Source organism: Paroedura picta, chromosome 7 (genome assembly GCF_049243985.1).
Source record: "Paroedura picta isolate Pp20150507F chromosome 7, Ppicta_v3.0, whole genome shotgun sequence".
NCBI classification, from domain to species: domain Eukaryota; kingdom Metazoa; phylum Chordata; class Lepidosauria; order Squamata; family Gekkonidae; genus Paroedura; species Paroedura picta.
The window spans coordinates 16,265,919-16,282,241 of record NC_135375.1 but is presented as its reverse complement, the minus strand read 5'-3'; the positions used below and the strand labels follow the sequence as shown (position 1 = coordinate 16,282,241).

Below are 16,323 nucleotides of genomic sequence, written 5' to 3'. Positions count from 1 at the left end.
TTCGTGTGAGATTTCCCACTCACTTTCCCCAGACCCAAGATTGCCATCTGAATGGTTTGGATAAACATTTGAACTTCACAGGGCTTATTTGGACCGTGGCTCTTGGCCATGGCTGACAACTTGCTCAACACCAAAGACCACACTGGGCATTTATTAAGAGATGGCAACTAATTGGCAGAATGGATCTACATGGAATAGATAACATTTTCATGAACATTGGGAATGTCAAGTCCCCTCTTATCTATTGAATCTTCCAACCATTTGTGCTTAACAAAGGTCATGTTCATTCTAATGAGCCAGCATGGTATAATGGTTAAGATTGGTGGGCTCTAATCTGGAAAACCGGATTTGATTCCCCACTCCTCCGTATGCAGCCAGCTGGCTGATCTTCGGCTAGTCACAGTTAGAATCACAGAATCATAGAGTTGGAAGGGGCCATACAGGCCATCTAGTCCAACCCCCTGCTCAACGCAGGATCAGCTCAAAGTTCTCATAGAGCGGTTCCCACAAAGTAGTTCTCTTATAGCATTTTTAGCCCCACTTACCTCACAGAGAAAAAAAGGTTACAAAAAAAAAGCTCTTCTTTTTTTTCCCTGATGGTTGCTTTGGTTTAACGAACACAGCCTTTTTGACCATTGAGAACCCCCTTTAACATTCTTCAGGCTTTGAGAGCCCCCAGAAGTGGCATGATGGGATGCAGAGCTATGTACCTACCTACCCACCCATGACCCCTCCTCTTCCACCGCCTTCAGCCCCATTGGCCATTTTGGGCGGAGGGGAGGGTCAAATGACCCTATACGATCATATCACTGATAAATGTTTAACAAATTTTAAAAATACATTACACATTAATTAACTCCCACCTATTCAAGAAACCCTTCCAGGGCCATCAAGCAACCCCTGGGTTTCACAAAACCCTGGTTGAGTAAACCTTGAACTAACAGTTTGTTCCTTTAAGACTGGTGTCAGGAGACGGAATTAAAGGGAGAGACGGTAACAGTCTGCTCAAGACAGAAAAGCTTCTTTGCTGTTTTGTAAAATTCTCCCACCTCAAACCTGAGCACTAAGGAATCTCAGGAGATATTATTTCGCCATAGCTTCACCAACCCATGAGCTTGGTTCTTCTTTCTTTTTGCGTATATTTAATGCTATGATCTCAATTTACAAATTATAAGAATCTATCCTGTTCTCAGCAAAGTTAGTGAGTTTTGCTGATCAAGGTTTGGCCAGCGTAAGCATTAAGAATGTTATTTCCACACAGATCTGCTTCCCTAGGCAGCAGTTTTGGTTGCCTAAGGCGAAATCCGCCTCTTTTTGAATCCTCTGTTTTCCCAAGAGAGCTTAATCTTAAATTTTAGGTAGGTAACAGTTCAGAGCCACAAGGTTACCCTGTCCATTTTTGCATGTTGATAACTCTTTTCAGTGGCAGTTACACTACACAACTTGTATTTATTTATTATATTTATATACTGCCCTCTCCAGAGGCTTTGAATATAAAGGTTGACACAATTGTTCCTTTGTATGGAGTCTAAGAAAATAATATTTTATTTTTACAAAAGGAAGGAGCATGGAGCTCTTCAGTATAGCTACCAATTTGTTTTTGTTTTAGCAAGATTAAATCACATTTAAACAACTTCTGCATGGCAGGCAGTGTGATCCTAAATGCAGTTTTGTTAAATGTATTTAAAAAAAATCAGTATACATAGCAATCTGGTGAATATTTATTTATTTAGAGAATTGTCATGCTACTTCTCCAGCCTGTCTTCCTCTGTCTGGCATTAGAATATCAAGCTTACAAAATGAAAATAATAAAAAAACCAAAAGATTAAAAGATACTAATCAAAATCCAGCACTACAAACTGATCCCAAGATAAAAACACAGACTATAAAACAGATGACTCTCCGTTTAAAATTAGAATATCCTCACTAAAATAATGTTTAATTGTGTTAAAAGATCAGCCCCTTAATTAAAAGCCTGGGTCAATAGAACAAAATACTTACTTAGAAGTAAGTCCCACTGTGTTAATTGGGGCTTACTCCTAGGTAAATGTTTACAGAGAAGCAGCCTTCTGTGCTTGCAATATTTACTACAATGTGGTCCGTATTTGATACTGTGAGTGTCCCTATATGATACTGGAAGAGGCGACTAACACGTCTAATAAATAGTGATGATGATGATGAATCACTATGGCCAAATCATGCTTTTTCTAGGAATGAACATGATTGCTTCGTATTTTGGTTCTTGACTGCTCTCTAGTTTCCACCCCCACCCCCTTTGGCTGCTTATGGAGCTGACCAGGATGTCTTCCATGACCCTGAGCTGGGGAAGTATAAATGTTTCTATCTGGCTCCAGTGAATCCCATCCCTCTCCCTTGTCCCCTGGGACTTTCCTTGGGTTTATTGAGTAGACTTCTTCAGAGGCACCACAGCCTGCTGCTAACCAGTACTCATTTCTGCCCCCTTACCTGTCATTCAGGCTTGTCCATTCCTTTCTCAATTTTTTTATCATAGAGAAATCCCTTCAGGCTTCAAGAAATCCCAGAAGTGGCACAATCAGTTGTGTACACGCACACCCGAGATCCTCTCCTTCTGACCCCCCCCCAGGCCCATCGTTGGCCATTTTGGGAGGGGTGGGTGGATCAACATGACCATATGTGGACATATTACCTGTTAAATATTTAACAAATTTAAATATATATATATATATATATATATATATATATAAAATTAAGTAACTCCCACCCATTTGGGAAACCCTTGCAGGGCCAGCAAGGAAACCCAGGATTTCACACAACCCCGGTTGAGAATGCTTTATTTATATAGGGCTAAGCTTAGCATGCGTAGCTGATGCTGTAGGTAGTGATATGGTGCTACTGGCTTGGGTGTTCTCTGATGCATGAGTGGTGGTGCAGGCAGTCTGGGGACAGGCTTGGGTATCATTATTTCAGGGTTTTTGTGGAGGTCATTGAAATTTTCTTTCAGCATCACTGCTGTCGCAGTACTGGCCCTGCTGAACAGTTTGTTTGGAAAACAAACAAGATTAATTAATTTATTTATAGTGCCTAGATGTAGAATCTTATTGCCGGGAAAAAATTATTTACTTATTTAATTTAGATTTATTTATTTATTTAATTTAGATTTTTATACTGCCCTTCCATACAGCTCTGGGCGATTTACATAAAATGTCACGGGGTAATTATATGGAATGTCATAACAAATATAACATATAACATATTAACTAGGATATTGTGGAAAATTAATATTGTGATTCCCAAAATGGTTCATATGGCTGTTCAGCAGTGAAATTTCACCTAAACTGTGTTGTGCATCCACCAGTACCTTGCTGTGCTACTGAAATGATTTATCCACAGTGCTTCTGAACAGAATAAGGAGTTTGGCGCTATCTTTTGATACTAATCACAGTTGTAGTAACTGGAGCAAAAGAGATACATTACGTTGAATTTTGTCCTCCTTAGTTTTTAAATTGCTTTTCCCCCTTGTGAATATTATTGTCTGTTTTTTAAACACAGGACCATCCCAGATTAGGGTGAAATGTGTGATAAAACAATAATGTATTGGGTATGCCCCATATATTCTATTTGTGAATGAAATTTCATTAAATACTTTGATGACATTTATGCCTGTTAGATTAAAGTTTGCTAGGTTTTTGTGAACATTGTCTGCTTCATTATCATGCTTTTCTCTTAATAATACTTGCTGTTGAATGAATTTTATTCATTTATTTAGATCAGCGGTTCTCAACCGCCCTAATGCCCACATGTGCACGTGCCACCGCTCCTGTTCGTTGTGGTGCTGGGCTCCTCCGCACAGCTTCAGTGATCTCCACGGCTTCCATGAGCTCCGAGGTGGCGCAGAGGAGGCCAGTGCCATGGCACCACCGCTGAGGTGTCTTGGTGACCCCCGCGAAATGGCCAAACGACCCCTTAATGGGTTGCGACCCCCACGTTGAGAACCACTGATTTAGATAGATTAGAATAGATTAGATAAATGTATATATCACCCTCCCTTGTGGTTCAGGGCAGTTTACAGGGAACATGAGTTGCATAATATACTTGCTGTTATTTATTTATTTACATTAGATAGATTGGATTAGGTAGATTTATATACTGCCCTCCCTTGCAGCTCAGGGCGGTTTACAGGGAACATATGTTGTATAATACAGTAAAACATAAGTGCAATAACTGTGTTATTAACAATGCGGCATCATCAACAATAATTGTAACATAACATCGGCAATAGAACGTTTATTCCTGGCAATGTACAACTGTGCCCCGTAGGGTGAGCATGTTTGGATTGGAGGGTCCAATAGGTGTTTTCACTGTTTTCACTGACCTCAAATGCCTGGTGGAAGAGCTCCACTTTGCAGGTCCTGCGGAAATGTGGTAGCTCCAACAGAGATGCTTGAGTACGTATGAGAGATGCATTTCTTAGGTTTCTTGGTTAATCCGTATAACACATTATTGTTAGAACTGTGAGCCTGTGAATTTGATAGGAAAAACCCAACAATGTTATTCGGAATTAGTAACTCTGTATCCATGGCAAGGAATTCAGATGGTCTTAGAATTATTCCTGATCACTTCTTACAAGAAGTAAATTGTAGGCCCCATCCAGTTTTAGGTCGGTAAGATAAAGGACCTTTCTGTTTGTAGCTTCTTATCAGATTATCAGTTGAGACCAAGTCATTGGTCAGAAATTATTTAGAATCTGACTCCCTTGATTTCTGTTAGTTCCAGTTTAGGGGAGCTCCATACGTTATGATTGCCATAGGAAACACCAGGGTCACAATGGTGTTCTTTGGAGAAAACACATAATGTGTAAAAATGATACGGAAGAAGAAGAGTTGGTTCTTACATGCCACTTTTCTCTACCAGGAGTCTCAAAGCGGCTTACATTTGCCTTCCCTTTCCTGTCCCCACAACAGACACCCTTTGAGGGAGGTGAGGCTGAGAGAGCCCTGATATTACTGAAGAAGAAGAAGAGTTGGTTCTTATATGCCGCTTTTCTCTACCCAAAGGAGGCTCAAAGCGGCTTACATTCGCCTTCCCTTTCCTCTCCCCACAACAGACACCCTGTGGGGTGGGTGAGGCTGAGAGAGCCCTGAGATTCCTGCTCAGTCAGAACAGCTTTATCAGTGCTGTGTTGAGCCCAAGGTCACCCAGCTGGTTGTATGTGGGAGAGCGCGGAATCAGACCCGGCTCGCCAGATTAGAAGTCCGCACTCCTAACTACTACACCACTACACGGGTCTGTCTTTAAATATGAATGTGTATGTGTACTGGAAACCTGATAGGATCTGGTTTACCGAGCACATTTGTGCTAATCTTCATGCAACAACATAGAAAGAGGCAAAAAGTCCCTGACAATCTAGCGTTTCCCTATTGGAAAGGTGCTCCAGCCAGCCTCTTTATAATCTTGGCTGCCCTTTGTTGTGTGTTTTCAAGCTTTGAGATATCCTATTTATTATTTCATTTCATGTATAGTCTTACTTTTCTCACTAAGACTCAAAGTGAATACAACATCCAGTAAGCAATATAATAGGATTATGATTGCAGAAATCTTAAACAGAGCTGAAACAAATTGTAAGTGTTAATGTGACATGGTAAATGCTGGAGAAATTACACAGTGGAATCATAACACAGAACAAAAGACAGTGTGTGTTTGTGTGTAATTGAATATAATGTATAATAGAATAGTATGTAGTATAAATAATATATATATATAGTCCGTAGTCCCTATCTCTTTTAAATTCTTTCTTTCTTTCTTTCTTTCTTTCTTTCTTTCTTTCTTTCTTTCTTTCTTTCTTTCTTTCTTTCTTTCTTTCTTTCTTTCTTTCTTTCTTTCTTTCTTTCTTTCTTTCTTTCTTTCTTTCTTTCTTTCCATTTTATCTAGAGAACATTTTCAGAATTGGGCCCCTTGTGCAATTCAGTGCAACCATTGTGAATGACACAATGCTAAACAATGGAGCCGATTCATCACTGGGTAACTTCACCATTTTATTAGTCATGTTGTAGAGACATAATATAAAAGACCTGAAGGTTTCGAAAGAAATTTGGCAGAGGGAAAAGTTCGTAACAACATGGAACGATTCCAATCGCCTGTATCAGATAGTCTACAGGGAAAGATATTTTGTAGCCTTCCCTTCCAAAACTGAAAACTGATTGGCAGTTTAGCAACAAGATAACAGGTATGAAAAGACAGTTTGTTGTATCAATTGCATGTTTTTAAAAAAAACAAAACCAAAACAACGTTGAGCCTAAAAATTGCTAACTGCCTAAATGGCAAATGGAAGCAGAGGGCATTTAGACTAGTGAAGTTAAGATTATGAAATGGTCAGCAGTTATATTGCAACCCATATCTAAATCCATAGAGCAAGCTCAAACATTTCACCAGGGTCAATCTATATAATACCTGGATTTAAGAAAATTGAAAACAAATTTCTGTGTTGCAGAAATCCCTTTCATTCTGTGGGGCATGTCCTTATTACTGGTATTAAGAAGAATGAGTGCTTCAGTCCAAGTAAAAATGCTGACACAAGCAAAATGGGGGGGGGCAAGCAAGGAAAAGGAGGATTATTTTAATTCAGTATTACATGGTTGGCATACTGCAAGAAGAAACAAGAAGCACTCTTGCAGTCTTTACATGCAACCTTGTGGGCAAACAAATTGTTCATCTTGGATTTGATTTAGATACTGGCAGTGCTTTCTTTCTCTCCTCCCTGCAGTTTTGATCACATATGTAAGAGCTTTGCTATTGAGTCCGCAGTGACTTCAATAGTACACACTTAAAAAAAAAAGAATGTGCTGATGTGATGCTGAAAACTGATTAAACATACTATTGTCTCAATACCTCAAAATAGCCTTCCTCAACTTTTTTACCATTGAGAAACCCCTGAAACATTCTTCAGTGCTGTGATAAACCCCTCCCCTTGCCTCCCACGGCAGTCCCATTATTGGCCATTTTGGGAGGGAGGGTTGACATGACCATTTATGGTCATACCACCCAATAAATGTTTAATAAATTAATATATATATATATATATATTATAAATAATTAACTCCCACCCATTCGAGAAACCCTTCTAGAGCCTTCAAGAAACCCCAGAGTTATAGGAATGCTAAAAGGGTAACATTTTAATTCAGCAGTATATATTTAAAAATGGGTGTGTTGTCATAGCATCTTAGAGTTAGAAGGGGCCTCCAGGGTTATCTAGTCCAACCCCCTGCACAATGCAGAAACTCACAACTATCTGCCCACCTATGGTGACCCCAGTTTCATCCCCAAGTGATCCCCACCACCACTCAAAATTTCCAGAATCCAGCCTGGCCTGGAGGAAATTCACCTAATGCTGAATATTGTTGTTGACAGTAATCATACACTTTTCAGTTGATGCGTAGTTTAGAACAGGACACTTCCTTGCTTAACTGGGTCTCTTACATTATAAAAGATAAAGACAGACTATTTGGAGTTCCAAGCAAGGATGCATGAAGATGGTCTTGATTAGCTGCTTCCTCATATATATGAAGAGCAGCCTGCAGTTATAAGAAGTCATCTGCAAGGCAATGTCTTAATCTCTTACAAGTTCTACAGCTCCTTTGTTTTATCTTTCCTTCGGGTACAGCTCCCTGGTATCTATTTTATATCCTGGTCTGCCTTTCTGTGTCCTGGACTCTTTATCATTCCCATCTTGTAATCTCCACTTTGCCTGAATGTACCTGGTTTCTCATTCTTTTAATCTTGTGGGATGCAACTGATGTCATTTCACACACTGGATCTTAACCTGACTGGTTTAATAATCTGGGGACTTTTCTCTCAGGTCCAGTGGTTCCTGGTCCAGTAGTAGAGCTAATTTTGTTGGCCTTCCCTTGAAACAGGTGGATTGACTATCTTGTTTATGTCATGTGAACCGTCTGTCCTGCGGATCCTTGGCTTTTGCCTAGTATGGTCAGGGGTGTGTGAGCTGCATTCCTTTAGGATATAGACTTGAGGGAGGTGAACGTAACCATTTGGCCCTTACCTTTCTTTCTGTGCATCACTGAAAAAAAAACCCAGTATATCTCAGTATTTTTTTCATTCCCTGTATAGTAGCATTGACATTGTTGTTCAGACAGTTTGCAAATGATCACTACCTGGTATTCCTTGTTTAGTTTTCCATTGTTGGACAATCAAGATTCTTACAATCATTTTCAATATTATACTATAAAGTAAACCAATTTCTTGCCCCAAGTCCAGTTCTTTAAAACATTTCAAAATCGATGTCACCAGATCTAACAGTATTATGCTCCCAAAGATACATCTCATTCCTTTATAAAATGTAGCTTTCTTATAACTGTATGATATACATAGCCCACCATGCACCTATCTGATCCCTGCAGGAGAGCAAGTGAAATCTAAAAACAGCATATTCTACAGTAGTTCTGCTCTATTCTGCAGTGTTATCCCCAAATGTATGCTGAGAAAAATTGCATCTCCATTCCTCAAGTTTCCTATGCCGGAGCATGCTCCATTAATTTTCAAGGTGTTTGGAGGGCCAGACTGCCCACAAGATTAACGTAATCCTGGTAATGCAGATCGGAGTTTTGTTTTGTATATGCTTCCAAACAGGCTGAATGAAGAGTTCCCAGATTCACAGGATTTACAAAACGTAATAACATTTGTGGTTTATTCTTTTTGTTTTGGAGCCTTTGGGCAGGCTGTTGCCTGCTGAGATTCCGCACGTGTGGAATTTCATGCAAAATCTGGCATAAAATCACAACACCAAATACACGGCTTCCTACGAGACCTGCATACATATTTGATGCTTATTTCTCAAACTTGGCAGAAAACATCCTTTTGTCTTCCATGTGAATATGGCCTCTTTCCAAGACAAGGCTATAGGGATAATAAATAAGGTTGTATAGCAAAAGGCCATTGCAGCCTCACCAGCAGTCTTACCTTTTGTTTCCACAGATTTTCTTTGTTATAACTATTAAACTGCCTGTTATGCGGTATAGTACGCACATGGACAACATCAGCTATTTTTAGGAAGCGTTAATCAGAGGTGTCAAACTCATTTTTTACACGGGCCTGATATGACATAAATGTCTTTTTGTCGGGCTGGGCCATGTGCGTCATAAACTGGAATGCCAGGTACTGGAGATATAAACTTTATAAATGACACAGGCAAGTCCAATTAACAGTATTATTTTTGTACTCAAAACATACAGACAAAAGCTATTGATTTGAGCGGCGAAAGCAATTTTTTAACAGGGAACCTACTAAAACCCCAATTCACATACATCACTAATCCCCCCCAAGGGATATCATAAAGGGGGGGGGGACTATCTTACATGTCCATCAAATTAGTTAATTTTCATATATGTAGCACTTTTAGGAGATGAATAATCTACCTTGCAAGTAAATAAGGTATGTTTCAGCATTTATTCCCCCCCCATGGTCCATTATCAGCTGCCAAGCATTGTTATGATCTATCTCTTACTCTTTGATTCCTATAGTCCCCCACCCTGTTTGTGAGGATATTGAAGAGCCACAGCCCACTAATGCTCTGAGGTTGTCCAGGCTAAGGAGCCCCAGATGACATTCCTGTTTCAGGAGGGGGCAGGTGTCTGAACCACACTGTCCCAAATACCCCCATCCCCAATCGTCATCCCTCCTGCATTTCCCATAGAAGCGGTGGGGCTGAGGGGAAGGCCTGACAGAGAGGCTGTTTCTGAAACCTCCTGTGGGTGCCTTTTGCCTTCCTGTGACCCCTTTTCCATCATGGGCTGAGGATACGTGGAGGGGGAGAAGGGAGGTAGCCAGCTCTCACCAGTCTTCCTCACGGTTGCCATGTTGATTGGGGCTGCAGTGGCACTCCATGCTCCTCACCCTGTGTACTGGCTTCACCAAGCCTTCCTGAGCTGCTGTTGGAGGGGAAAATGAGTGCCTCTACTTCTTCCTTTGCTGCTGTTTCTCCCTCACTGTTTTACCTCATCTTAGCCTCGCCTCCAGCCATTTCCTTTGTAATTCTTGACAGCTTTGATCACACACACCTCACCACGTGCACCTGCTCACTGCCCCCCACCCCTGAGCAGCCTCTTGCCTCCCTCCCTAGTACCAGTTGCTCATGGGTTGGGTATGAGCTCTGGATGGGTGTTTCCAGCCCCACAGCCTTGTGTTAAATTGTGCCTCTGGGAAGAGGTGTGCTGATAGATTGTAATTTCTCTGCCATGCGATTCTTTTACAATACGAACCAAACATGAAATCTGGTAACCTAAAATATTGTGTTGGCAGTGGACAGCTTAAAATCATGTGGCGTCCTTTGATTTAATATCCTGAGTTCAGCACCTTTATGAAAGTGAGGGAGCATATTATGGTTAAATTTCAGGTTGCAATCTAGGTTGCAGAATTTGGACTTTAAGATGATCATTTTTTCACTGTAGTCAGCTCTATTAAATTAGTTTAAATCCAAATATACAGGCTTAACTCTTTGGGCTTTGAAAACGCTCAGATGATTGAGGTCTGCCAAATTGTGACAAACTCACGTCATTTTACTGGCTATAATTGTAAAATCTTCTGTCGTAAAGGCTACTTGCTGTAAGTTTCATTGTCCTTTTAATGCCATTAAAGGTTGGTGCATGTGCATGCGTTCCAAAGTCATTTATGTTTAAATATGAAAGTAGCAAAAGTTCTTTAAAAAGCGCTTAATATTCTCTAGTATTAAAATCGCGTTGGGGCAATTTTCTGGAAAAATATATACACATACAGCAAATAAATAGCAGACTGAGGACTTCAGTAGTGCACTAATATAATTTTTCTAATTGATAGTTTCAGTTTTTAGTGTTTTTACTCTGGGTTTTGAATAGTACTTTAAAGTTCCTTGCCTAGATTTATCATTCTGCAAAGTTCTTAGCAGCTTTTAGGATTCTGGATAAGCCACTATTTGAATGCTAGAAATTAGTGATAGCAGAATTAGAGTCTTTAGACACTTTTAAGTCTCTTTTTTAAAAAAATTGGCATGGTTGCAGCATCACCCACATCAGGGGTAGTCAAACTACCTACAGATGTCCTTGGACTACAATTGGCAGGGGCTTATGGGAATTGTAGTCCATGGACATCTGGAGGGCCGCAGTTTGACTACCCCTGCTACATGTTGTTCCATTTAGTTCCCACTCCTGTAGGTCGTGATCTCTGGCCCCAGCAACCTCATTTCTCCCAAGGTTGATCCCCACAGCATGACAGTAACTTACATAGACAGATGTCTTTAAACCTTCTCTGATATTGATCTACCAAGTTTAGTACATTTTATGTAGATTACATTAGTAACAATCCACCAGAGCTCTTTTTACATTCTCGCATACTATTTTAGTTTTATGTCAAAGGTCATTGTTAAGACGGTTTTACAGGGGGGAAGCTCTTTAAGCTTCGGTGATTTATCCGTAGTAGACTTAGGGTTGAACCCCCAGCAGTAATCTTGAGCATGCTCACTGGGGGAGTAAATAACAATGAAATAAAAGTCTTAACAGCCTAGACAACAAGTCCACCCCCCTCCCCCCCAAGGCATCATGGGACAATTTCTGCCGTAATTGCTGTGACAAATATCTGTGAAAATGCTTTGAGGGAGTATTGCTGATGAGGGAACATCATGCCAACAATCTAAGTTTCTATTCCTGGGATCGCTGCCATGCTGTTCCATCGTTGGCAACAGTTCACAATGTTTTTTTGTGTAGAAATTCATCTTGGGAATCATGGTAGGAATCATCCTACGAAACGGGGGAAAAAATGAATGGACCCAAATACGCTGTCTTCTGGACTACGGTGGTTTTTTCTTTGATAGTGTCTTTGACAAACACATTTATAGCTCTATCTTGTATTGCACCATTCATGATCTTACACATTTTATTAATAATACCTTTATAATGTGCAGTACAATCCTACGCCAGGTTACGCCCTTCTAATTCCAGAGATTTCACTGGAAGGGTGTAACTCTTCTCAGGGTTACACTGTTGATGTCCATGGATTCAGAGATGTTTGTTTTGGTGAGTCACGTCAGTACATGTGGTCAAGCGAAGCTACAAAGCTATGATAGTACTTCAGTTCAGTGATAGTACACATTCTGTAGATGTAGGTGGTTCCTGGCATTTATATTTAGAAGATCTCATTGAGGAAGTTTGAAAAATTATGGACACTCAGAATAGGCAGTAATTGGTCTGGTGGATTAATGGCCAGCTTAAAAAAAATGAGGCATTGAGGTTGTCTTGTGATTTAGTATACCATGTGGGTATGTTGTATTTTGCAGTCTTCCTTAAACCCTGTTGCATTCAGATAAAATTTGATATGCACGGTCAGGGTGCAGTTCTGTGTTTCAAGTCTGAACAGCACTTCCCCGCCTCCATACCTGATTTCAGAGGGAGGAAGGAAAATGTTCCAGAATGAAAGTTGTTATGTGTATTCACAATATCTTTCTACATTTTGGGTTGATGTAATGCTTTGATTAAGAGCCTCTTGTGGCGCAGAGTGGCAAGGCAGCAGACATGCAGTCTGAAGTTCTGCCCATGAGGCCTGGTGTTCAATCCCAACAGTCAGCACATGGGCAAAAAGACCAAACTCCCAGGAGCAAAGAGCGTAAAAACTGCATTCTAGACTGTAGGGGCCTAGAAGACTACAATTATAGTGGGAACAGTCATGCAGGGGGCAGAAGGGCCATCCACATTGTAACGAGGTGTCACTCAGAATTCTTAAAGAGGGAACATGAGGGTGATGAGAGACTATGGTCCTGATCCATGGGGGAGAAGGCATATATAAAACACTGTGCTTACTTTCAGTGTGAACTTTTTTCCAAGTCTGGATCTTGAAGTCTACTGCCGATTGGGAACTTAATACTCTTTTTTAGGTTTATTGAGTTCATTTTTCTAAAGTCTGCAATTTTTCTTACACCGATTATCTTGAAATTCTGAGAGTTCCTGATGTAGGAACTGGGTCCTGCTTTGAGGTTTATCGTTTATGCCAGTGGTCCCCAACCTTTTTATCATCGGGGACCACTCAACGCCTTTTACTGAGGCCCGGTGGGGGGGTAGTTTACTCCTCTACTCTCAACCCCTGCCCTAACGCTCTCTGATTGCTATGGTAATGTTTAAACATCCCTTCAAAATAAGATACAGACACGCCACAACAATGAACATAAGGAACATTTTATTTTCATGGGAATTTTAACTCATGACAATGACAAATCAATGGGAACCCTGAGCTTGTTTCACTGCAACGAGAGAGTCCCATCTGGGAGTGATGGAGACAATGACACCCAATGTGTGTTGTAAAGGTCCGGGGGGGGGGGGGGAGAAGGCGTCCTTCGGGGCCCACCTCCAATTAGTCGAAGGACCACATGGCGGAATACTTCCTTATACCTGAAAATATTCTCAAAAAGACATACAGAAAACTAGCATGTAAGGGGGAAAGGCTGTTTGAGAATATTCCTCACTGATGTACTAATCATCTGTGTGGAAAGATTTTTCTATATCAAGGCATAAATATAGGCATACAAGTTCCACCTTGCAGTATAACGCCATGTCACATAGCCCAAATACAGGTCTACCCCCTAGTAAGAATAAGCATCTGGATAAAACGGTCAGACCATGAAAAAAATAAATGAATAGGTGAGCACTTCAAAAGAAATGATTTTAATACTAAAGATTCTATTCCTTTAAACAGAAAAAAAAAAGAAATACTGACCAAAATATTGCATAAACTAACGATCCCCAACCTGTGGTCCCCGGTGAGTGGTCCCCGGCGTTGAGTGGTCCCCGGTGGTTGGGGACCACTGCTCTAAAGCACCTGAAGATCCCATAGGAACTTGTCTCCTGGTTGACATCATCATCGAAGGTTCTGCTCAGGTACCCAGTCATTAGAAGTCAGATATTTATTGAACAAGAATAGTGGCATACAGGTGAAGGGATTCCTTACCTAGAAATAACTGCACCCACCCTGTTTTCTTCTCATCAGATAATTAATATTAATAGCCTCTGGTCATGGGGGAGGTGATACAACCCCTGGTTCCAAAGTTTCAGAAATATGAACGCCATCTGAAACAAGGTTGCTTTACCATGTGTTTCAGTTGTATCGAGAGATAAAGAGCAGATTTATAAAGAATCTCAATTAAAATGTATTCTAAATAATAATACAGAAGGTGCTCTCTTGACCTTCCGTCATGAACCATTTGGAAGGTTTGAATCTGGAGAAAATAGACAGACACAGCAGTCAAGATGTTCTTGGAAGAATGGAGCTGGCACATGGATTGTACCAGGTGAGGCTGTTTTTTAATTACATCAGTCCTGGAAAGGGAAGGTCTTTAGCAGTAAGAAACAGCACCTTAAACTGAGTTTGGAATTAAATATAGAGCCAGGGAAGTGATTTCAAAATTATTACAATGTGTTTGGTTTGGCAGCCTCTGATCTATGGAGAAGCCACAACGTTTTCCAGTAACTGAAGTTTCTGAGTTGCCTTCAAGGGCAGCCTCAAATAGAATATGACACTGTAGTCTAGTTTCAAGGTTGCCATAGCATAGATCAGCAGCACCAGTATGACTAAGTCAAGAGGAGTAAGAACAAAAGCCCAGTAGTACTTTTGTGGGAAAGTATGAGTTGTGATGAGTCAAGAGTCCAGTTTCACCGTATAGACTATGGCCAAATTGTGGCTCTCCATTACCCTGAGCCCCGAACAGCATGGTGCTGGCAGAGGGTCATGGTAATTGTAGAACATGGACGTCTGGAGAGCCACAATTTGGCCACTCCTTTTATACACTAACCTTATAGCTCAGCTTGTGGTGGGGCATAAGCTTTTATGAATAGAGAATCCAGTAGGACCTTCAAGATTAGCACAGTTTGTGGAAAGCCATGAGGTTTTGTGTGTCAAGAGTCCATCAGCACCTTAATGAGTGACACAGTTTGTGACGGTATGAGCTTTTATGAGTCCAGAAGCACCGTAAAAACAAATATAATTTGTGGCAGGGTATGAGCTCTTGTGAGTCGAGAGTCTAGTAGCACCTTAAAGATGAATAACAATGTGTGGCAGGATATAGGAACGCCGGCCTGGCCTTTTTCCCTTGTGTGGAATTGATTTTTGTAAGCGCAATGTTGGGGACCTCTTCCCTAAATTATGTTGAAGGGTCATTTGGAGCAACGTGATGCATAGGTGATACATAAATGTGGATATAGGTCCGTCTCATTGGGAATGAACATAATCTAATAGTATGGCACAAGGACACAGTTGTTCCTCTCACCAGAGAGACTGTAGGAATGCTTAGGGCTAATCCTGCGTTGAGCAGGGGGTTGGACTAGATGGCCTGTATGGCCCCTTCCAACTCTAGGATTCTATGAATATAAAGGCTGGCCTGAGCTCTATTCCATGCAGTTTGGGTTCTTAAAATGAATTAAACTAGCAGCCAATAAATTAAACTAGCAGCATTTTTTTTTATTCCATTATACATATTTACCTCCCCTTAAATATGGAATAGTTAATTTGATCCCACTGATTTCCCTGCTACAGTTTGTGCAGGTGTCTTAGGCGAGATGGGCTCAGAGTCCTGCTAAATTAAGATTAATGAATAGGAAAAACGGCCCTGTTTACGAGACCTACTTTCAACTGCGTGTGCCCGGGATGGTGCTCAATCAGCATTTTCCTTTGAGAAACGGGTAGGGAAAATAGCTATAAAAAAAGGTTTTTTTAAAAAAAAAAATTAAAAAGAGTTGGCTTGCTGAGACATCAACAGGATATTATTAGTCCCAAGGACTGACGACAGTTTGAGAGCCTGATGCGTAAAGGAAGGAAGTTTACAAACATCGTACAGAGAACCATGTTGAGCAGTTGAAGGAAATGAGGCACGTCCTGCTGCTATTGTGGTTGGAGCAGCAGGACCCCCAAGGGACCACACCGGTCCGTCTTGAGACCTCAGTCTGGCAACGGGTTTCTTGACTTGTATTTTATTTTGGCGGTTTTTGTGACTCCCGGCTTATTGTTCCCATTGAACTGCAGTTTATAAATAAACGGCTTGGGTATCCCGCCCTCCCCCCCCCCCCCCGCGCGCGCCTGCCCCCGGCAAATGGCCCCCCGGCAAATGATTGATGGACTGCTGACAAATGTATGTGGGGAAGCACTTACTGTTCAAGGAGATGCTTTTCCAAATGGAATAATGCCAAGTCTGTACCCATCGGAATGCTTAATTATCAGCAGAATGTGGTCGGATACTTGATCCAGTTGGGTAGGGAGCGACGTTGGCCCACTCATGGAAATAGGCACCACCCATAGAGAAGGTGGAGGACCGTGACAGACACA

The 16,323-nt window shown here is 41.0% G+C and overlaps 1 protein-coding gene across 29 annotated transcripts in view; it reads left to right on the top strand.

The window, feature by feature from the left end:
* The window catches only part of TCF4 (transcription factor 4), a 427,786-nt gene that overhangs the window by 68,147 nt on the left and 343,316 nt on the right, over window positions 1-16,323 (top strand). For 14 of the 29 annotated variants that reach the window (XR_013232983.1, XM_077346820.1, XM_077346828.1 and 11 more), the window contains one exon: window positions 5,911-6,000. The exons of the other annotated variants lie outside the window; for them this stretch is intronic. Coding sequence is in view for 13 of the 14 variants with exons in the window: in XM_077346820.1 (XP_077202935.1) it covers window positions 5,911-6,000 (90 nt within the window). In the remaining variant the exon portion in view is untranslated. The remainder of the gene's footprint in view (window positions 1-5,910; window positions 6,001-16,323) is intronic. 29 annotated transcript variants of the gene reach the window in all.